This window comes from Arvicanthis niloticus, chromosome 15 (genome assembly GCF_011762505.2).
Source record: "Arvicanthis niloticus isolate mArvNil1 chromosome 15, mArvNil1.pat.X, whole genome shotgun sequence".
Classification (NCBI taxonomy): Eukaryota; Metazoa; Chordata; class Mammalia; order Rodentia; family Muridae; genus Arvicanthis; species Arvicanthis niloticus.
The window spans coordinates 22,669,437-22,693,630 of NC_047672.1; the positions used below are offsets into that span (position 1 = coordinate 22,669,437).

Here is a 24,194-nt window from a genome sequence, read left to right on the forward strand (position 1 = left end):
TCTGAGATACAAAGCAGTAATCTTTGTTAATTCTCCTCTGTTCTTTACTGCGATGGAAACATATTGCCACCAGCTGGAGTTGTTCCTTCCATTCCCATAACCTTTAGAGAATAGTGGAAGAAACAGTGATATGGAAACTTGGTGTTGAATCATCTTCCACCTATCACAGAACAGAATTCTAAACTTGGTTTTGTGTGTGTTCAATGAAATCACCTTTTTTTCATACTCTTGCAACAATAACTCAAGGTATAAATAGCTGTAAAGGAAAAGCTTTTATCCTAGTGCCCACTTCAGACGCACTGAAAAACTATGAAGATCATCATCTTCTTCGCTTTCCTGGGAGCTGCTGGTGAGTCGTTCAAAGAATATGTATTCAGATGTGTATCATACATGCAAGTTTCTGTTTTGTGAGTAGGAAAACAATAACAGAATTGAGCAAGTATTCCATGTGCAAGGAGCTAAAAGTGGCTAGTCACCATTATTTATTACATTTCTGTATTGTACACATTAGTTGAGGAACAGTAAAAACAGTAAAAATGAACATCCTGACATTTCTGTGAAGAAGTGGTAAATAATTGGAATTGTTTTTTTGCTCCAAAAGAGAGCAGAAATATTAATTTCTAATTATGTGGAAGATCAAATTCTTCTTCTTTACATGAAATTATCATAATTAGAAGAGATAAGGTATTACCCATGAGTAAAAACCTTAGTTTCTACTCCATAAAATCTTTACTAATAAATTCAGTCCTATATCAGTGTTGTTAAATACTGAACAACAAAAAAGTGACATTATCTGGGGTAATACAACTAAATTTAACACTAAATATTCACAATAAAAGTGGGTTTTGATTTGTAAAGCCTCTTATGTTTGGAAACTTCAACAATTGTTTTTAAATATTGGAATGTTCAGCTCATAGAGATTTATTATTGTCTTTAGAATTTTATTAAATTGTGGAGGGAATTATATTGAATATAAATTATATACATATATTTAATTTAGTAATAATAAAAATATTCAGACAAACAGTTGATGAATCATTTTAGGAAAATGATAAATATATTAATATATATTTAGTAGATAACTGAAATAGTAGGAAAGTTTGGGGAAGAAAAACCTAGAATTGTGAGTAACTGATTTATTTAAATTGTATCCAATAAATTAACTCAATCAAACATTTGTATGTGCTAGGTACTTAAAATATTAAAGATAAATTTAAAAGTATTTTAAACATGCTGAAAAAAATGTTTCTTTGAAATTAAATTTTTCTCTAAGCCTTGGAGCCCAGAAAAGATACTGAGACCCTGTAGTGAACAGAAGAAAACAACACTTGAAAGTTGATTTGGCCCTCGCCATGAGCACTAGGTTACACATTATCACACATACACACACACACATACGCACACACACACACATACACACACGCACACGCAAACACACATGCACATGCACACAGCAGCAACAAACAGACACACACACAGGTACACACATACACATGCATACACACACAGAAATTAAATAACTTGTAATTTTAGATTGGACTCACAGTGGTATTCAGAGAATATGTGTTAAAATTAGAAATTGATACCTTTCCAAAGACTACAGGCATATTTTACCCAATAGGAGAATATGTGTCTTTTCTGGTTTGTCTGTACAAACTTCATTTGGAAGACTAATTTTGAGACAAGTCTTCATATGCTAAATATACAAAACTCTCCCCCAGTTGCTTTCCCTGCTAATGATGATGACGACAAGATTGTTGGAGGATATACATGTCAGAAGCATTCGGTTCCTTACCAGGTGTCTTTGCATGATGGCACTGGCCATCAGTGTGGTGGTTCCTTGATCAGTGAACAGTGGGTACTGTCTGCTGCTCACTGCTACAAAAGGTAATGAAATACTACTCAAATTCCTATGCTCTCAGGCCATTCTGTCCTCTGGTACCACCTTAAGGGCATGGTCCTTTGCAAATCTGTACTGGCAGGACACACACAATGGAATCCTTTATCCTGAACATGGGTTGTAGGGCAAAATACACTTTAACTTCAGAGCCCTCATAATAATGGATGCATTCAGAAGATGATATCAGAGTTTTAATGTTCAGATTTTTCAGCTTGGTAGACAAAAACCTCTACAGGGAGATTTAGAAAACTTTTATCTTTTAATACAGGCAACTCCAAGTTCGCCTTGGAGAACACAATATTCATGTTCTTGAGGGTGGTGAGCAATTCATTGATGCAGAAAAGATCATTCGACACCCCAAGTATACCAGGAAGCCTTTGGACAATGACATCATGCTGATTAAATTGAAGTCACCTGCCATCCTTAACTCCCAAGTATCCACAGTCTCTCTGCCCAGATCCTGTGCATCTACAGATGCTCAGTGCCTTGTGTCTGGCTGGGGAAATACTGTGAGCATTGGTGGTAAGTGTCAGTGGAACTCAAGTTCGATGTGTACAAATATGAGAGGCAAAAGGTATGTTGGTTGTCAGCATGGCAAAATTGTCATTGTGGGAGATACTTCTAAAAGTTTTCAACATAGGCAGTCTTGGAATGTATAATTTGTGGGGCAGAATATTGCTTCACTGAAGCCATAAGAAAAAAGGATAATAAATATGAGCTCTTAGCAAGATGCTAAAGCATTTACATGGTGAAATCAATTTTATGAGGGAATGAAAACACAAGTGATACATAGAAGAGATGCTGAGGACTTGTTCCCTGAGGAATCTATCTCATGGAGGAAATACTAATCCCGTATTTGAAATCCAAAACCAACAGTGTTATTGTCATAAAAGAATAGCTTGTTAAAACTACTGAACAAATGTTCTAAAGGAAAAATACGTCTAAATTATGGGGTTTAGAAAGTAGAAACAATTAGAAACTTCACAAAGTAATTGAGTGATGTTGCTTGCTTTTCCTCTCAACAGGCAAATACCCAGCGCTCCTTCAATGTCTGGAAGCCCCTGTCCTCTCTGACAGTTCTTGCAAACATTCCTACCCAGGCCAGATCACCAGCAACATGTTCTGCCTGGGATTCCTGGAGGGTGGAAAGGACTCCTGTGATGTGAGTGTTCTTTGTCTCATTCTACAAAGTGCTCTCTCTCTCTCTCTCTCTATATATATATATATATATATATATATATATATATATATATATATATATATATCCTCTCTCTGTAATATTTATGGATAAGCTCAAAGTTGAACTATGTACAGAAGATGCTGTTCAAACAGTACACGAAGGAAAACATCTGAGAAGCTGGTTTTTAGCATGTGACCAATCTTGAAAGACAGCAAAAAGAATAGCAAGAAAAACTGCCAGCCTTCACCTTTTCCTGACCTTTACCAATTAAGGAAACATGGGCTTAAAGAGACAGTATTAAAAATAATGGAAAAACTACAATTAACTCTGCAGGGTGTCTCTGCATTGCTTCAGTGTCAGAACCTGCTATCCTGGCTCCATGAAAACAGAAAAATATCTGTCCATATTCTCACCTCAACATAACCATATTGTTATTGTCTTTTCTTTGACCAGGGTGATTCTGGTGGTCCTGTGGTCTGCAATGGAGAGGTCCAGGGTATTGTCTCCTGGGGCTCAATCTGTGCAATGAGAGGGAAACCTGGTGTTTACACCAAAGTGTGCAACTACCTGAGCTGGATTCATGAGACCATGGCGAACAACTGATTCCCCTTGCCTTCCATAAATCACCTGTTCCTTATCCATTACTTTTTCTTCCAATGCTGGAAATGAGGTTAAAATAAAAACATTTCACCTGCTCTATATCTGACAATATTTTGCATTTTTATTCTATTATTTACATTCTTTTAATATTGGTGGATAAATGAGAACATAATCAGAGGGTTGAAAATTCTAAATAATTCAACATTCATTTAACAATAAAAAGTTTCTCATACTTTTCTATGATCTGTGAGTGACATATGGTAGATATAATAGTAAAGTGCTTACAATAGCATTATACTTTTACAGAATATTTATAATGTTTTATTGCTAGGTAGTATATATTTTCTTTTAAGATATAGTTAGCAGACACACATGTTTAAACTTCCTTCGGGTTTATTGCACATTTATAACTTAAAATAGATAGCATGAAACTGCTATCAATTGATAGAATACCTATTGAAATGAAACTGCTAACTATTTTAAAATCAGCAAGTTATCCAATCACTACTTGAAAAACTGAAATTTAGAGAGAATATCCCTGAGTCTTGGTGTCTTTCATGCCCTAAAACACAGTGCTATGTCTTCCTTATTGTTTTCAATTTTATTGCTAATCTTTTAAGGTCTACAAATCTTTATGGTGTTTAGTGACTGAAAACTGCAAATGAAGTATTTTTAAGACATATTTTTTCAATTACATACATGTGTGTACCTATGTCAAGGTGTATACAAGAACGCAAGGTGCCTGTAGACAAAAGAGCCTCAGAGACATTTGTTCTGCAGGTACAAGGATTCCATAGCTGTCAGACATGACTTCTGGGAACCAAACTCCAGTCCTCTACAAGAATAGTAAATGCTCCTTACCTCTGAGCCATCTCTAAAGCTCTTGAGTTATATTTAAATACATATGTTTTCCTAAGTTTTGGCCGCTGAGTAACCTATCCTCACTTACACCCGAAATCAAGACCAGATTGCATATAAATTACAGCTACATGCAAACAAATATGAGTCATTTAAGTTTTCACAATGTAGGTCTACCCATACTGTCATATTTCCCTGGGTACAGAGCTGTCACCTATACCTGCAGAGTGAGAAACAACCACAATTCCTCACCTGCTTTCCACTCATCATCACTTAATTCACTTAATCATGGATCATCAAACAAAATATCTGTTGTAGAAGATCCTACAAATGCTCTCTGTGATTATCCAGAATAATCAAGGAAAATTAAGTACACAATGGGCTTGAGTCAATCCTGAGTGGAATAAATGAAAGACAGGAATAGTTTATTAACAAAAAGTGTATCTCAGAGACAATAAAAAGAAGCATCTTGTATTAGACAGCTTAGGCTGCCATGATTAAAAAGAAATTCAGACCCAGCTTCAAAACACAAGTACCTTCTCATTAGTCTTCACTATCATAAAATTTTCAATGCTATGGGAGAATTCCAATGTATCAAAAGTACAAGTTCAAAAATCCTCTCTGAGACACAAAGCAAGTTATCCTGCCTCTGATGCTCCTGAAAGAGCTCACAAAGAATTACATACTTCCAAGATGCAGTGGTCCAAAAAAGACATTTCCATGACAAAAAGGAGGAATGGAACAGAAAGCAAAGAATGGACCAAAGCAAAAATACTTGATTCTGAAGAATAAGAATTAAATCTTGAGGCATTTTGTGAAATTTCTAGAGCACATAGTGTCATCATCTGAGCTTCAAGACTTAGATAACTCAACCCTGTGGCCATGCCACACATAGTCCATATTGTCTCTGTCCCAGGAAAATGCATCTCAAAGCTACCAACTTTTCTGGACAAGTGAGCCATATCTCTGGCACCTCTGAGACTTTAGGATTTCACTACAACATGGGCTTCAACCACAGCTTCATGCAGAGCCCACTCACAAGTTCCCTTAATGAAGGCTGATCCTACACCTTGGCTAAAATGCCAGGCTTTTTCTCGTGGCCCAGATGACAGCTTCCATAACTCTCTAACACTTAGATCCTTCATGCCTGCAATGCCAGTGCCTCTTAGATAAACAGTTCTTACAGCATAAGAAGAAACGTTGTCTTCAGTCTGTGTCTGCAGTAGTATCTGGGGAATTGAAACCATAAAAATATATGTTTAACACAATTCTTCTCACCTTTTTGCACCCAATACTCACTCCAAACATTATATAAGCTGTGAGTAATCACCATAGCACACAGCTTTCACTACCTAAATTTCCTCTCAAGAGTCTCCCCACAATCCTATTATTATCAGGCAAAATATCATTCTTTATTCTTTGAACTTAGCCTAATCATTCATCAGTTAGAAAGTAATTATTCAAGAAATTAAAAAGGCATATATAAAATTATATTCATAGTTACCTAGTCTGGCAATATAAACTTCTAATCCTAAATATATGCAAAGAAGTAATCTGTAATTGAATGTAGTACTAGAATTAGCCACACAGTTCTCAGAGTTTGCAGACTGGATCCATGTGAGCCTAGACATAGCTGAAGTTGTTGGCCAAATTTGATTTCATTTATTTGATGATAGTTTTCCTTCATGAAGAAGGCTAGAGTTGAAATGTGTTGGGTGGTGCTTCCACACAGATTTCAAAGGAAAACCTGGAAGGGTAGACAAGCATATGCACTACTATACCCAGCAAAACTGTCAATCACTATAGATGGAGAAACCAACTCCAGATGAGACTCCGAGCAATGCTGGGTATTGAGCCTGGAGTAGCTACTTCCAGGCAAGATTCCAAATGGAGGTATAAGGATACCAACCCACTCATAACATCTTTATCCCTAAGTTTGTCCTCCCTACTAGTGAAGGGATAAAGATGTAACAGAAACTCAGGTAATGGCCAACCAATTACTGGCCCAGCTTGAGATCCATCCCTTGGGCAAGAACAAATCTCTGGCACTATTAACAATATTCTATTGTGCTTGCAGACAGGAGCCTAGCACAACTATCCTCTGAGAGGCTCCACCCAGTAGCTGACCAAAACAGATACAAAGACTCACAAGCAATAATTTGATGAAGTTCAGAGAGTCATGGAGAAGAGTTGGAGGAAGGACTGAGAGAATAGAAACTCCACAAGAAGACCAACAGTATCAACTAGCACAAGCCCCTGAGGGTTCCCAGAGACTGAGCCACTCAGAAAGAACACACAAGGACTAGACCTAGGCTCCCCTGCACATATGTTGCAGATGTGTAGCTTGGTATTCGTGCAGGTCCCAGAACAACCAGAGCTGCGGCTCTCCCTGATTCTGTTGCCTTCCTGTGGATCCTGTTCCCCTACCTGGGTTGCCATGTCAGGCCTCAGTGGGAGAGAATGTATCTAGGCTTGCAATGACTTGATGTGCCAGCATAGGTTTGTACCCAGGGATTCTTACCCTTCTCATAGAGTAGGGAAGATGGTGGTGAGAGGGGCTGTGTGAGGAGCAGACTGGGGAGAGGAGAGGCCTTATATATGGATAAAAAGTGAATAAATAAATAAATTAATGGAAATAAGTTCTTGTAGTAGGAAAAAACAGCCCCTGGAAGAGGAAAAAATAAGAAGGTAGATTTATTTTGCAGTTAATGTCAGGAAATTTAGACCATTTCTGCCCTTGGAATTTGATGTCTTGATTGTGATTGGTTGCAATCAACTGATGCCCTGGACCTGAGCATAGTGCCAAAACAATGAAGTGGCCACAGTGTACCTTCTCGAAAGTAGAAATGAATAATGAGCAAAGGACTTTTGGAAGACCCACATAAGGCTCCTCTTAGCATGGCCCCTTCAAAGGGCCTTGCCTACATCTTATCCCAGCAGATCTATCAGGGAACTGTGTTCAGTTGTCACAGGTTTTCTGGTGTCTGAGTTGTGGTCAATAAATGAGTGCTCATTTGTAAACCATGGGTCATTTTTATTTTTAGTGTCTCAGGCCCCTTGCTAGCCCTGTGGAAATTCTTGGTTGCTTTTCAGGAAACATTTCTTCTAGGGAGCTTCTGGCTCTGTTTGGATATGTCTTTTTCAGAGGCTTAACTTATGCTGTGTGCAGTAGCTAACAGTGGACTATGCTGGACTCAGTTCTTGGTCACTTTACCCTCTGACCTGTGCAGAATTGGAGTGGCCTGACTATAAACACTGATTAGCCATTGGCATCTCTGCATTCACTAGACCTGGAGAAGAGTAACACAAACCAGTCAGATTTTCTGGAACTGTGGGCTTCTGAGCATCGAACAAAAGTCTTGTCAGGCATCCAGACCATGAGTGCAGGAATTCAGCCAAGAAGCAGCTCAAATTGTGGCCAGTAATCAAGCAAGGATGCTTTCTGAGTATCTTTCAAGTCAACAGGAGTCAGAGAATTGGGCTGAACAAATAAATGAACACTCTCCAAGGAAACAGGCATTTTCAGTACTGAGTTGCATTTGATGTCAACAGTCCTATTCTCACCACTGGAAGCCTTGCCTGGTTAGAGAATATGGCCAGTTTAGGCTATATATCCCCTTTTACTAGAATTCCTCTCTGGAGCCACGCTCACTGATTAAAAGGAAATATTACACCATTCTCACAACTTGTCAGAAGACATTAAAATTGGAGACTGAAGCCCAGACAGTTTGTTCAACCATCCAAGGAGGGGATGTGGAATAGATGATTAATGTAAAGCCGGCACACACACACACACACACACACACACACACACACACAGAGCCTTAGTTCCTTACTGGATGTTGTCATTCAAGTCATCATTGCCTCACCAATCATGCAGGGAAGGATCCACAGTAGCAATCCTACCACCTAGTTCCTATTATCATCTGGAGAATGATGCAATAATGGAAAGGACACAATGAGAAGTAAGGCCTAAGCAATGATAACACTGAATAAATGGAGTAGGTGTGAATAAAGAAGCACACCAGGGTGCAGCCCACTCTACTGAAAAGGTTAAGAAATATGTAAGTCAGCTCAAAAACCACCAGACCCCACAGAGATTAAAAGTCATATACACTTCCTAGGTTTGGAGGGTGCTGAGTCCCATGGATCAAGGCAACAGAAGGTCTTGGGAGGGCTAGAGTCCTGATTTTCTGGTGTGCCCTCATACCTCCTTATAACTGCATCCTTATATGGTCACCTGAGCTACCTCTGGTCCTTCCACTTTAAAACCACTCCATAATGGAATGCCCACATTTCCCAAATTACCTCACTCTAATGACTTCTTAAGCCTCCTCTGTTTTGAACACCTTACCCAGGTTAATATTTTAACACACCTATGAGAGGAATACAGGCCTGTTGTCCACAGAATACTTTGACAATAAATAGTGTACAGGGAGATGATTACACCATTACCTGCTATCTAACCCTTTTGAATTCTTGTTGATTTTTAATTAGATAAACTCTCGGTAGGTAGGCATTCTAATGATAATTATGTCTCCCCAAAACTGTTTGCACAAGAGGGTTTGCACATAGCTTCTAGGAACCTACCCCCAGTTAATTTTGATTGATAAATAAAGATGCCAGCAGCCAATAGCTGGGGAAGAGAAACAGGTGGGATTTAGGGTTGTGGGCTTGGGACTTTGAGGAGGAGAGAGAGAGATCAGCTCTGCTTTAGGAGAGTGTGGAGAAAGGAGAGACACAAATGCCACCATGGGGTAGAGAAGCTAGGAGAGCACCTAAGTCTCTTGGCCAAGAAAATGTGGCCCAGATGGCTGACTCATTGAAGTTAAGAGCAACCAAGATGAAACATAAAACTTAGTAACTAGTAACTCGCAATAATCAGTGGGAGGTAGATTCTAGCAGCATGGAGGTTAAGCAGTCATACAGCTATTGTGCTGCTTAAGACATATTAAAATACAAAGGCTGTGTGTGTCTTTCATTTGAGAACATAAACCTTTGAAGTGAGAAGCAACCCCACACCTGGGAATATCTGAATATTAATACTACATTCTGAGTGAAAATGTAATATTATTATTGCCCCTAAGATGAAACTAAAGAAGCTTCTTTTTTCTATTGTGTATTTTTGGCTTCTTTGTCAAATATCGTGTAAATTAGTGTGTGATCTTACTTCTGAGTTTTCAATTCTATTCCATTGATCAATGTGTCCGTACCAATAACATGAAGTTTTTATCACTATTGCTCTGTATTAAAGCTTGAGGTCAGGGATGGTGATTCCCCAAGCAATTCTTTTATTGTTAAGAATTGTTTTTGTTATTCTGGGGTTTTTGCCTTTCCATATGAATTTGAGAATTCCTCTTTCCATGTCTTTAAAGAGTTGTGTGGGATTTTGATGGGGATTCTATTGAATCTCCAGAGTACCTTTGGAAGGATGGTCATTTTTACTATATTAATTCTGCCAATTCATGAGCATGGGAGATTTCTCCATTTTCTGAGACCTTTTTCAATTTCTTTCTTGAGAGACTTGAGGTTATTATATAGGTCTTTCACTTGTTTGGTTAGAGTGACTCCTAGATAGTTTATATTATTTGTGGATATTGTGAAGGGAGTTGTTTCCCTAATTTCTTTCTCAGTCTATTTATCATTTGTATAAAGGAAGGCTACTAATATATTTGAGTTCATTTTTCGGCAACCTACAGATTAGGAAATAAAAACCTTCACTAACCCCACATCTGATAGAGGGGTAATATCCAAAATATATAAAGAACTCAAGAAGCTAATCATCAAAAAACCAAACAACTCAATTAAAAGTGGGGTATATAACTAAACCAAGAATTCACAACAGAGGAATCTCAAATGGCTGAGAAGCACCTAAAGAAATGTTCAAAGTCCTTAGTGATCAGAGAAATGCAAATCAAAATGACCCTGAGATTCCACTTTATACCAATCAGAATGGCTAAGATCAAAACTTCAGGTGACAACACATATTGGCAAGGATGTAGAGAACGAGAAACATTCCTCCATTGCTGGTAGGATTGCAAACCGGTACAATCACTCTGGAAATTAATTTAGAGGTTCCTCAGAAAATTGAAAATAGATCTACCTGAAGTCCCAGAAATACCACTCACAGGAATATACCCAAAAGATGTCCCACCATGCCACAGAGGCATGTGTTCCACTATGTTCATAGTAGCTTTATTTGTGATAGCCAGAAGCTGGAAACAACCCAGATGTCCCACAACAAAAGAATGGATACAGAAAATGTGGTTCATTTACGTAATGGAATACTACTCAGCCATTAAGAACAAAGACATCTTGAGTTTTGCAGGCAAATAGATGGAACTAGAAAATATGATCCTGAATGAGGTAACTCAGACCCATAAAGACATGCATTGTATGTTGTGGGGAGCAACAGAAGGCGGCTATCATCCTTGCAGCCATCTTGAGCCATATACCCTGACAAGAGATTTGATTACAATAGCCTACAACAGCTGAGCACACTCTGATAACATCTTGCTTTAGATATCCAGGATCTTCCCTTGGGTGTGTGAGATTTAAAGGTGTGTGACTTAAGGGTGTGATTTAGAGATCAGATTTAGAGACAAGAACTAAGGGCATGGCTTAAAGGTGTGACTTAGAGGTGTGGCTTAGAAGTGAGACATATAAAAGGCAAGAGGCAGCCAGAAGAGTTCAGTATAACTTTCAGTACAATTTGGAACTAGGAATTAGGTTAGAGAGTACAACTTGCAGTAGGAATTAGGCATTGAGGAAGAAGACACTTGGACTAGAGAACTCAGAAGAAAGCAACAGATTATTAGGTATTAAGTATTAGGCACTTGGAGGAAGAACTTGGAATTAGACATTAGGCACTTAGCACTTGGAAGAAGTAACTTGGAACTTGGAGGCACTAGGGACTAGGAACTCAAGACTTGGGACTTGGAGAGAAGAGAGACTGAAGAATAAACGGGATTGAATCACACTCTGTCTGTTCTCCATTCTTAGTGTCCATCCTCACTCTCTCTTGCTGAACCCCGACCTGCAGACCTGAGCAGCTTGGGGCAGTGCAGGCTCTAACAGTTTAGCCCCCAAGGCTTTTGGCAGTGCAGGTTCCAACATTGACAGGGTGGTCCACAACATTTTTGGCACCCAACGTGGGGCAGCTCGGGCTGCGACAGTATGTACTCACTAATAAGTAGATATTAGCAAAAAAGAAAAAAGAAAAAAAGTACAGAATACCCAAGATACAGTCCACAGAACTCAAAAAAGTCAACAAGCTGAAGGGCCTAAATTAGGACACCTCAGTCCCACTTGGGAGGGATAAGAAAGCAATCACAACAGGGGGAGGGAGGGAGGAACCTGGGAGGGAAAGTGGACTTGGGGGTGCAGGGAAGAGGGGAAGCCGATCTCGTATTGGGTGATGGAAAAGGACTGAAGCCCTGAGGGCCAGAAGAAAGAATGGAAACAGGTAACCTTGGGGGGTAGGAGGTTGAGGGGACCCTCCAGAATGTACCAGAGACCTGGGAGGTGAGAGACTCCCAGGACTCAAAGGGAGGGACCTTAAATGAAATGCCTGAAGGTAGGGAGAGGGAACTTATAGAGCCCACCTATAGCAGAAAGACAGGGGATCAAGTGAGGGAGGGGGTTGCCATCCCACAGTCAAAACTCTGATCTATAAGTATCCCTTTCTGAAAGAACTACAGGGATGGGAATGGAGAAGAGCCTGAGGAAAAGAAGGTCTAGCAACAGGCCCAAAATAGGTTCCAGCTCAAGGGGAGGTCCCAAGGCTTGACACTATTACTGAGGTTATGGATTGCTCACAAAAAAGGAACTATCATGACTGTCCTTCAAAAGACCCAACAAGCAGCTAAACGAGTCAGATGCAGATATTTGCACCCAACCAATGGACAGAAGCTGCTGACCCCCGTGGTTGAATTAGGGAAAAGCTGGAAAAAGCTGAGGAGGAGGGTGACCCTGTAGGAGGACTAGCAGTCTCAATTAACCTGGACTCCCAAGATCTTTCAAACACTAGACCACCAACCAGGCAGCATACATCAGCTAATATGAGGCCACCAACACATATACAGCAGAGGACTGCCAGGTCTGGGTTCAGTCAGAGAAGATGCACCTAACCCTCAAGAGACTGAAGGTCCCAGGGAGTTTAGAGTTCTGGTGGGATAGGGGTGAGGGGGATGTGGACATCCACATGGAGACAGGAGTGGGGAGGAGGCATAGGATTTGGAATAGTCGGAAGGTAGACAGGGAGGGGAATAAAATCTGGAGTGTAAAATAAATAAATAAATAAATAAATAAATAAATAAGTTTTCTTAAGTGTGAAATCAATAGGCTGCTAAATGTGCAGTCACAACCTCAGTAGAATTTTCTTAGTTGTCATTAAACCACTATGTTTTATTGAGACGAATATGGAGAGAGTAGGAGAGGAGAAATGGGGGATGAATGTCATCGTATTTCACTATAGACACTAATAAAATTCACAATAAAAAGTAGAGGTAAACCTACTCACTATTTGTTACCTATCTTGAGATGAGGGTGGCTATCAAGAAATTATGTCAGATTTTCTTATAATAAAAAAAAACCCATATGGTACATTTGTAAAAAAAGCAGTGTACAAAATAATAAAAAAATAAAAAGAAAAAAAACTAACTGGTTTCATTTACTATTCTAGCCAAATAGTATCTGCAGGGTAGTTTTGCCCCAAACTTTTATAGGGGTGAGGAAGATTACATTAGTTTTAGATGGAGAAATTCAGAGTCAGGGTTGTTTTGCAATCGACAGAGAAACCCCAGTTCACTGAATAGAAAATGCATAAAGACAGCTAATATTAAGAAAATAAACTTCTTACACTATTGTTTATGAAGCAAAATAAAATAAAATAAAATAAAAAAGAGTTTGGAAGGTTTCTGTCTGGCCTAATGAGAAGATATAAACATAAGGATTTGTTATGGGAAAACAAAGGAGTGAGCCAGTCTTATTAGAGTCAGAAAGTAAAATGTACGGAAGACCTGATCATACTCAGTGTTCCAGTAACAGAACAGTGAGAGGATTTCATAGCCAATACAGGACTCAGGTAAAGCTCAGTCTTGTCACAGGGAATCCGAAATATTCATTGCAGCCTGATTTTGCCACTAACGTCCATAAGAACAAGAGGCTTCTAAGCTCCAAAATGGGAGAAGAAAAAGGGGTGTTGATAAGTGCAGTTTATGTATCAGTGTTCTGAGAGCCTCTGAAGATGACAAAGAGACTCTGTAAAGACAGAGATACACAGGGAGGCAGGGTTAAAGTCACAAGGAGGGGTCAGGGAAGACAACAAAGAGAAGTCATGTCACAAAGAGGGGAGGGAAGCAGTGAGCAGGTACATCTGATGACTGAGAAGGGTTTTGGTTTCACACAGGAAGCACCAAGAGCCAGTCTTGGTCTTCTTCCTCTCCATCTACATTAGAGTCAAACCCTGCTGACTCCATACATCTTGATAGATAAGATTCTGAGGAAATAATTTGAAGATTTCTGTAAGATCCTTGTTTTTTCCTCCTGCCACAAGTGTTTCTCCTTCTGCTGTTTTGTTTAACCATCCAAATCTCAAGATTGTGACAGTTGACAGTGTGACCACCTCATCTGCTCTAGGGAGATAATAGCTCCGATATGAAGACTTTTCTCATCTTCACTCGCTTGAGTCTACTAGGTAAGTTTAGAGTCTAGTTTCTGTTTAGGGTGAGATCCAGAAAGGTGTGCCAGTGGTTGACATAAAGGTTATATAGCTTACAAGACCCACAGCTTATAAGATAGGATGGATAATGAGGAATCATTTTAAAAACAAAATTAGCTACTGAAGGAAGTCAAAGACTCTAATTTCACATATATTCTTAACATGTTCTCTGAGTCTCTGAGTCTCTCCAAAGTCTTTTCCAAAGTCAAAAAGTCAAAAAATCAGTAAAGTACTTGCTGATTTTGTTCATTTTCCTAATACACAGTGTTGTCAGAATTTCTGATCAGCATCAGATGAGCCCATGTGATAGTATTAGACAACTTTGATATAGTTACATCTCAACAATAATCACCATTAGTTTCCTTAATACTGATTGTATTAATTCCTCATACAGATTGCATGACACGTTATTTTATGTGAAATGTTTAAATGTCAAAATAAAGAACTTGATATCTTTGAATAACTTTGATTAGAAAAAGCTACCCTAACTAAACTAGCTTACTAAAATTTTTGTTTCAGTTCTTTCTCTAGCAGCTAATTTTCCAGAAGTCATTATGAACGAAGATCACAATTCAAATGAATACTTTCAAGATAATTTTAATGTTCCTTATATGGTGTATCTGCAGTCCAGCCCAGAGCCTTGCGTCGGGACTCTCATTGACCCTCAGTGGGTGCTCACTGCTGCTCACTGTTCCTTACCGTAAGTGGTTCCTTACTTGTAAGAGCTTGGAGGGATCTGTGCTATTGAAGTTGGTCTGAGAATCAACTTTCCATGCTTTTCATGGAATTAGAAGTTCCAAGAAGATAAAATCTTCTTCCATGTTTATGCACTTCAGTAGAGAAATCAATAAGAAGTCTTACAAGCTTTATTTCAAATATTCATCAACAAACATCCATCAGTCATTTACTATACCATAAATGCTGTTCAAATAAACCATTGAGGGAACAAGATAGAAATAACTTTTCCTCATGGAGTGTACATTCTGATACAAAGAGTAAACCAAAACAAAGAAAGGATCAAGAGTGAAAAATAAAACAGAATACGGTGTGTGGGAATGTGTCATGTGGGATGTATAATGTGCTTATGTTAGGCCTCTTTGAACATAAACAGCAGAAGAAACAGAAGTCTGCTAAGTGAACAAAGCCTGAGGATGTTCCAGAGCAAGGTAACAACATTGAGTAGTCTCTGATATAACAAAGGTTTGAGAGTACAGCATGTTTAGGAATCAGTGCTGACAGAATATAGGGGTAATAGTCACAGGATGAAATTGAAGGCTTGGAAGGAGATCCAATGAAGCTCTGTATAATATAAGGCATCTCTTGAAAGATCCACTTGTCAATCATTTTATTGTAATACACTCACAAATAAAACCACCACACAGCTAGAATAACAGAATCCCTCAAGCAAACACTGCCCAGTCCCAAATTCTGTATGTCTCATTCAGTTTCTATACATTTAGAATGACCATTCTGAAACCATGGAGCTTCACTTATAGATTTATGGCTTTATTATCAATTACATTCCTATGCACTTATTTACCACAAGGGAAAAAAGTCATAACAGAATTAGAGGGAGAAAAGGTAGTTTTATATCTTCTTTCACAACCCATATGTACTTTATCCACATGTTATACTTCTTTATTACACACTACTAAGCCACACACTGTCCTTTCTATGAGTTATTTTATAACCAAGTGTATATTTGTTCAATATATACATGTATGTAATACAAGTTAGAATACACATATAAGGAAGATTTTAATGTCTTTTACTTTCTGAGACTCTATTTTTGTTGTGTGTCCAGAGTCTATTGAGATGATGGAGACACAGCTCAGCAGTTAAAAGTATTTGCTGCTTTTGCAAGAGGACCTGGATTTGGTTCCCAGCACACACATAGATACTCACAACTCAAAAGTTCCAGGAGAATTTCATGTCCTATTCTGACCTTCAAAGATACTTGCACATACATGGTACATATTCCTACATGCAGGCAAAGCACTCATACACATAAAGTAAAAGAAAATGCTTGATTTTTTTTACAAAAAGAAAAACGTTTGTATGAGGAAGTTTTACTCAGAACTTTGGCTTTATTTCAAACTCCTAGCCTTCTGGTTGTTCAAGAGAAGTTTAGCTCAACAGAGTTTGAAGGCTTGCTCTCTACATTAGGATGGATTACATAGGAAACAAATGCAGCTGACATGATGCTGGTGCTTGTAAATCAGACTCATAACTACTATGAACTACTTTTAAAAGGGAATGGAATTTTTTGCTATGTTGCATGACTGGCTAGTTTGTCAAAGGTGCATCTATCTGGCTCTGAATTTGCCTGAAGAATATAACTGGAAATTATGACTTGGTATCTCTACAACACATTTATGAAGGTTTAAGAATCTAGGGAGTGTATACAATGCATCACAAAAATAATTATATAGTTCCAAGAAGAGCAGTGGATAGGCTAGGAATGTTAGAAGCAGTTAGGAACTGCTCAAAAGCTGCCTGTACAGATATGGAGTATAAGAAGAACACTGAAAGCATCAAATGTTATGAATTCTCTGCTGGCTGCTAGTTCATATTCAAATCTTAATTAGAATAGGATCTACTGAGGTGGCTATAGATTGGTTATCCTATATGCTTAGCAAAGACATTATCATCCTGTAAACTACTAATTTATACACAAGGTTAGTAAACTTCAACTGTGCAGTTGAAAAGTAAAGCTAAGCTGATTGGATAAGGTGACTTTTTACTCTTTTTTTGTAGTTTGACATTCAGTGACTGTTTTCTCTTCCATCTCTCTGCCTTTCTTTTTCCACAAGAACTAAAATCCGACTGGGAGTTTACCGACCCAACATCAAAAATGAGAAAGAACAGATATGTGGTTACTCATTGACTGTAGTCCATCCTAATTTTGATGCAAAATTCCTGAAAAATGACTTGATGCTGATAAAACTCTCATATCCTGCTACTATCAACATGTATGTAGGAACTATCGCCCTAGCTATGGAACCAATGGTATTTAATGAAACCTGCTTCATACCCACATGGACCTGGAATAACTACAAAAACTGTGAGTGTTTGTCTCTGATTTCTTCATCCTGGGGAAGTTATGGCTGGGAATGATGTGGTTTAATATACATGATAGAAAGGGGTAATATTTGTTTTTAAAAAAGAGTCTTAATCCTACAGTGATTTCCAGCAAGACTTGGTCTCCCAGGAGGTGACAGAATAAACTCATGAGACTTGTGCAAGGAAGCTACTCCGACAGTAAACAGGGCAGGCAGTAATTTAGATATTGTGCTATTTCTATAATTCTTGAGAGCTGGAAGTAGTGAACTGAATCCAAATAGATTTAAAAAAAAACCACTTGTCATCCTCGTTGACTAAGATGATTTTCGAGGCTGGGCTTCTCAGTAGGAACTGCTGAAAGCCTACCATGCACTTCTTAGAAAAGAGGTTAGGAAAAGCAAAGCAAACCTTTTGTGATGGGTGAGGGAATAAAGGGTTCTTTCAACTCTCTAGCACAGAGAACCTAGACTGTGTCTAGGACATATGGACACATTCTTTCTATTGGACCCAGAATGAGGAATAAATATTAAAGGAACAAAATCTACACTCTTGCCAGTCCTGATTCCCTTCAGAGTAAAATTTTCATACTTTGTATTACAGGTGTACATTCCTCACTAGTAGGTGCAGACTTGGAGGGTTCACGGACAATTTGGCTATTATAGCATGCTTATAGTTATGTTAGAGTAACTTGATACTTGTCATGGGAAAATAATCACAGACCACAGTATTGAGCATTCACCTCTCTCCCCATTGAGCCCAGCATGAGAAGAACAAAGAGAACGGCTGTCTGCAAGAGCTACTCTTCCAACATGGCTTTCAATATGCTTATTAGTCCTTCATGGTTGTTCTGTCCAGTGACAGCTTTTTTGTTTTTTGTTTTTTGGTTTTTGTTTTTTTTTTTTTTTTTTTTTTTGCTTTTCTCAAAGTTGCTTGGTCAGGTTTAAATCCAGCTTCTGGTGTCATAAAAAAAAATAAAGACTTTCTAAATAAATAATTTTTTCACATAAAGTATAAGAACTTTAATTTTCACAGTATTTTGAAACTTTTTATTTAGAAAACAGTCTAGGAATCTAAGAGTCTATTCTTTATGAATGATAAAATACAGTTTTTTCCTTTTTTAAATTAATCATTCCATTTTTTTACATCTAAAATGATATCCTGCTTCCCAGTTACCCCTCCACCAATCCCCTATCCCACATCTGCCCTCCCCCCTCCCCTTTACCTGTATGAAAGTGCTCTCCCACCCACCCCCACTCCACTACTCCAGCATCCCCCTACTCTGATGCATCAAACCTCCCCAGGACCAATGGCCTCCCCTACCATTGCTATCAGGCAAGGCCATTCTCTGCTACATATGTATCCATGTATCCGAAGCCATTGATCCCTCTAGGTACACTCCTTGGTTGGTGTTCTAGACTCTGAGAGAACTGGGTGGTCAGGCCAGCCTATGGTTCTTCCAGTGGGGTTGCAATTCCCCTCTGCTCCTCCAGTCCTTCTTCCAGCTCCCCCACCAGGTTCCCTAAGTTCAGCCTGATGGTTGGCTCTAAGCATCTGCCTCTGCATTAGTCAGTTGCTGGTGGGACCTCCCCAGGAACTGCCTCACTTGGTTCCTGTCTGCAAGTGCCTCTTGACCACAGCAACAATGTTGAGTTTGGTGTCTGCAAACAGGATGGATCCCCAGGTGGGGCAATCCCCAGTTGGCCCTTCCTTCAGTCTCTTTTACATTTTTTTTGTCCCTGTTCTTCCATCGGACAGAGACATTTCTGGTAAAAGCATTGAGATAAGTGGGTGGCCCCACCCCTCAGCCAGGGGCCGTGCCTATCTACTGGAGGTGGTCTCTACAAGTTCTATCTTCCCCTTCTCTGTCCATTTCAGCTAAAGTCATCCCCTGGGTCCTGGGAACCTCACATTTCTCTGGTGTCTGGGACCCTCCAGTGGCTATACCCAGTACCTCATGCCCCAACTATCACTACGTATTTTTGTTTGATTTCCTGACTGTCTGTACCTCTCTGACATCTCCTCCAGTTCCTGATAGTGCCCTCCTTACTTTCTCCCCCTCCTCTCTCCCTCCCAAATCCCCTTCTCCCTCCACCTTCCACAATCGTCCTGTTCCCCGCCTCAATGCAGGATTGAAGCATCCACACCCTGGTCTTCCTTACTTCTATGCTTCATATGGTCTATGGGTTGTATCATTGGGCATTGTAAGCTTTAGGGCTAATATCCACTTATTAGTGAGTACATACTATGTGCATTCTTTTGTGATTGGGTTACCACACTCAGGCTGGTATTTTCTAGTTCCATCCATTTGACTAAGAATTTCATGAAGTTGTTTGTAATCGCTTCGTAGTAATCCATTGTGTAAATGTACCATATTTTCTGTATCCATTCTTCTGTTGAGGGACATCTAGGTTATTTCCAGCTTCTGGCTATTATAAATAAGGCTGCTATGAACATAGTGAAGCATGTGTCCTTGTTATATGTTGGAGCATCTTCTGCGTATATTCCAGGAGCTGTATAGCTGGGTCCTCAGGTAAAAATATTTCCAATTTTCTCAGGAACCACCAGACTGATTTCCAAAGTGGTTTTACCAGCTTGCAATCCCACCAGCAATGGAGGAGTGTCCCTCTTTCTCCACATCCTCACCAACATCTGCTGTCACCTGCATTTTTGATCCTAGACATTCTGATTGGTGTGAGGTGGAATCTCAGGGTCATTTTGACTTTCATTTCCCTGATAACTAAGGATGTTGAACATTTCCTTAAGTGCTTCTCAGCCATTCCAGATTCCTTGGATGAGAATTCTCTACTTAGCTCTGTATTTCACCTTTAAATGGGTTTATTTAGTTCTCTGGAGTCTACCTTCTTGAGTTCTTTGTTTATTTTGGATATTAATTAGTCCTCTATCAGATGTAGGGTTGGTAAGTATCTTTTCCCAACCTGTGGGTTGCCATTTTGTCCTATTGACAGTGTCCTCTGATTTACAGAAGTTTTTCAATTTTATGAGGTCTCATTTGTTGATTGTTGCTCTTAAAACATAAGCCATTGGCATTCTGTTCAGGAAGTTTTCCCCTGTGCCCAAGTATTCAAGGATCTTCCCCACTGTCTCTTCTATTACATTTAGTGTATCTGGATTTATGTGGAGGTCCTTGGTCTACTTGGACTTGAACCTTTTACAAGGAAATAAGAATGGATCAATTTGCATTCTACATGCAATCAGTTGAACCAGCACCATTTGTTGAAAATGCTGCCTTTTTTCCACTGAATGATTTTAGCTCCTTTGTCAAAGTGACCATAGGTGTGTGGGTTCATATCTCAGTCTTCACTTCTATTCCATTGATCTACTTGCCTGTCTCTGTACCAATACTATGTGGTTTTTATCACTATTGCTCTTTAAATCAAAGAAGACCTCAGAAGACGGAAAGATATTCCATGCTTATGAATTGGCAGGATTAATATAGTAAAAATGGCCATCTTACCAAAAGCAATCTACAGAATCAATGCAATCCCCATCAAAATTCCAACTCAATTCTTCCTAAAGTTAGAAAGAGCAATTCTCAAATTCATTTGGAATAATGTAGAATAGCAAAAACTATTCTCAACAATAAAAGAACTTCTGGAGTAATCACCATCCCTGACTTCAAACAAAATACATTTCATGTGGGTTTTGTCATTGAATTTTTTAAGCTGTATTTGAAATAATTCCATGACACCTTACAAAACTAGTTTATTAGGTACCATTTGAAGTAAAACTACACTATATGTTGATTTTTATTGTGTCGGTTCTGTATATCAAAACAATGAAAACCAATAGCAGACTACCTGTAATAGACCTTTTCTATAAAGGTCCCAATATCTATTAAAAAATCTTTATTGCAAGTAACTTATTTCCACATAGTTTTTCAAGTGAACATTTTCTGAAAATAAAAAACTTAAAACTTAAAGGTGAATATTACTTGACATGTTTTGGTCTAATTTACATGGCATTGTCTTGCTAGATATGCTATCAGCTCCCTGAGTACTAAAATCCTCTTGATAAATTGTTGTTTCCTTTTTTTTTTTTACTATCTCTATTAGAGATAAAAATACTTAGCATCTTGGTTAAAGTACATGTACACAGACACTTACAGTAGCAATTTCTGTGATGGAGATGAGCAATACGACCCCTCAGGGGAACATGTGTATGTACATCTCTATAGAGATACACATTCACGTAAATAACCATTAATAGCCAGGATCTCCATAATAGTGTTTCAGATAACGGAGAGAGATAGATATGAAATAGTGATTCTACAAAATTTATTTTATAGCACAAAAAATTCTATCAAAAGTATTATTCCAAATTTTGCTGTGTTCATATATGTTTAGATACACAATTTGTTACTGCTGCGTGACAACATTCACTGAAGTCACATGCTAAGCAAGTTTGTAACCTAGGTATGACAAACTACTATAAAATGTATCTTAGATAAGTAGTAGTCTTTACAAATTAGATTTGTGTAAGTACACTTTGCTTAGTGATACATTTCTCAGAACATTCCACTGTTATGTGAGGCATGACTTGAGTTTGGGGGCTAGTAAAATGGCTTTTCTAGTAAAGGCACTTGCCACCAAAACTGATGGCCTGAGTTCAATAGCCAGAACCCACACAATTTCCAGACAAAGAATTAATGTACATGCAGACATGCACACACATGTACACATACAGGAACATATACACACACTCACAATAAATAAAATAGTAAATATATATATATATATATATATATATATATATATATATATATTTTATGTGATAAAATGTAAAAAAGATGAAATAAATACCGAACAAGATTTGTAGAAGAAATTTTGGAGAACAGGGGTATTGTTTTTTTTTTTCTTTGTGGACATTTATAATCTCCATACAATGTTTTCAAGACATAAATTAATTATGCACAGCAGATAGAACTATACATCTAATGATGGATGGATGGAGAATTTGGAATCTACTTCTACAACACGGAGATCCTGCTTGAGGAGCTCTAAGAGTGACTGGGTTGTCTATAGCTACTTGCATTGAATATTCTCAGGGATTAATTTATTCACAAAATAGGATCTGGTACAAGGTCACTGGTCAAAAGAACAGCTCTGATTCTCATCTGTCATTTCTTTCCACAGTTACTGATCCTGACATCTTGACATGGACAAATGAGTATTCTCTTTCCCCAAGTGACTGCTGGGACATTCTCCAGCAACACAGAAAAGAAACAAGAATAAACATTATGTGCATAGGACATTTATTCAATACTGTATCTGCAACTAAGGTATCTTTTCTTTCTCCATGCAACAAGATAGTACAGGATCCCCTGGAATATCAAACATATCAAAAAAGATCCTCCACAGATTAAAGAGAAGAAAAATTGAACTCCCTCTCCTTGACTTAACATTCTGCAATGTACATCATTCCTCTCTCCAATCTTAGAATGGGAGAACTCTAGGATGGACCATCTGTCCTTCTCCTACTTGCACTCATACTTGCACTGTAAAGGGAGAGAACACAGCAGATAGTAGTAAAAGTTATCACTTCTTCCATACAATGGATTCACTCCCCCAGATGGTCTGCATACTCTTACATGCCATATCTTAATATTTATTCTTGACCTATGACAACAAAGTAACATTGACATCTTATTTCTTTTGTCAGGAAGTCTCAGCTTCTCCAGCCATCTGCAATGGGAGGGTGCATGGAATACTGGCCTGGGGGAAAGCAGGTGTAACCAAGGGAAGCAAAGGCTTCTTCACTGAAATTCATCCCTATGCAAGATGGATCTTAAAGATGATGCAATCACACTGAGAAGTCATACCACTCAGTGTAAAATAATGCAGTCTCTACAATGGATCAACAAATCATCATCTGTCTTACTGAAAAGAATTCAAAGAAAAATATCCAATAAAATGTCACCAGAAATGTATGACTTTACCTTGATCATAATGTAAACTTTGAGAACAATGAGACATTTAGTAACAAACTTATTTATTCACACAAAAAATTGATCAGACACCAGACACTTAGGACATTCTGATTGTGCTAAGAGAAACATATGTGACTGTAAAGTGTCCTTTGTCATAATTCAGTCTATTCTATAATCTTGTAATGATTACTCTAATGCAGATGCCCAATAGTCTTTAGTGGAACATAATTCTAACTATTCTGCACAGTAGGAGAACTACCAAGTAGACAAACTAGGGGAAGATAAACTAAATAATTGGTTAAAAACAAAATAAGTATATAACTGTTATGCATTCTCTAAAATATGTGTATATAATGACACTTGAGGGAGAAAACAGGTTTTAGGGAAGGAGAAATAATAAATAGATTTTATGTGCCCCACAGTCAGTTACTGGCCACATCTAAACTGCAAGCTGCTCTTTGTCCATCTCTTCCAATCTCATCCTATCTCCACCAAATTCTCTCTCTCTCTCTCTCTCTCTCTCTCTCTCTCTCTCTCTCTCTCTCTCTCTCTCTCTCTCTCTCTCTCTGCTTCCCTGACTGGTTCTCTGTGAGGAGCCTTCCTGGACTGAAATAGCATGAGGTAGGATTCAGCATTGGATGTCGCTTTTAAGACTGATGTTCTCCAGATGTAGTTTGGCGTTCTAGTTCTCTAACTATATTGAATGCTTGCTGATAACTTCTAAAACGTTCTAAAAACTTTCTTGCTTATCCTATAGCTTATAAAACACTGGCTTCAGCAGTCTTAGCTAAACTAGACCCCTGAGATCTCTCAGACACTGAGCCACCAAACAGGCAGCATACACTAGCTGGTCTGAGGCCAGCAGAGGACTGCCTGGTCTGGCCTCAGTGGAAGAAGATGTGCCTAACCCTGGAGAAGCTTGAGG

The 24,194-nt window shown here is 38.6% G+C and overlaps 2 protein-coding genes across 2 annotated transcripts; both read left to right on the forward strand.

Moving 5' to 3' along the window:
• The first annotated feature begins 217 nt into the window (after positions 1 to 217).
• Positions 218 to 3,778, forward strand: LOC117720789 (trypsin-4-like). Its single transcript, XM_034519453.2, has 5 exons — positions 218 to 349; positions 1,722 to 1,887; positions 2,169 to 2,422; positions 2,926 to 3,062; positions 3,534 to 3,778. The coding sequence occupies exons 1-5, from the start codon at positions 310 to 312 to the stop codon at positions 3,681 to 3,683; spliced, it is 747 nt and encodes a 248-aa protein (XP_034375344.1). The 5' UTR covers positions 218 to 309; the 3' UTR covers positions 3,684 to 3,778.
• Positions 3,779 to 13,935: 10,157 nt separating this feature from the next.
• On the forward strand, positions 13,936 to 23,276 carry LOC117720659 (putative inactive serine protease 58). Its single transcript, XM_034519274.1, has 5 exons — positions 13,936 to 14,235; positions 14,779 to 14,959; positions 17,073 to 17,323; positions 22,476 to 22,621; positions 23,002 to 23,276. Exons 1-5 carry the CDS (start codon positions 14,196 to 14,198, stop codon positions 23,149 to 23,151), a joined length of 768 nt encoding a protein of 255 aa, XP_034375165.1. The 5' UTR covers positions 13,936 to 14,195; the 3' UTR covers positions 23,152 to 23,276.
• Positions 23,277 to 24,194: the final 918 nt, after the last annotated feature.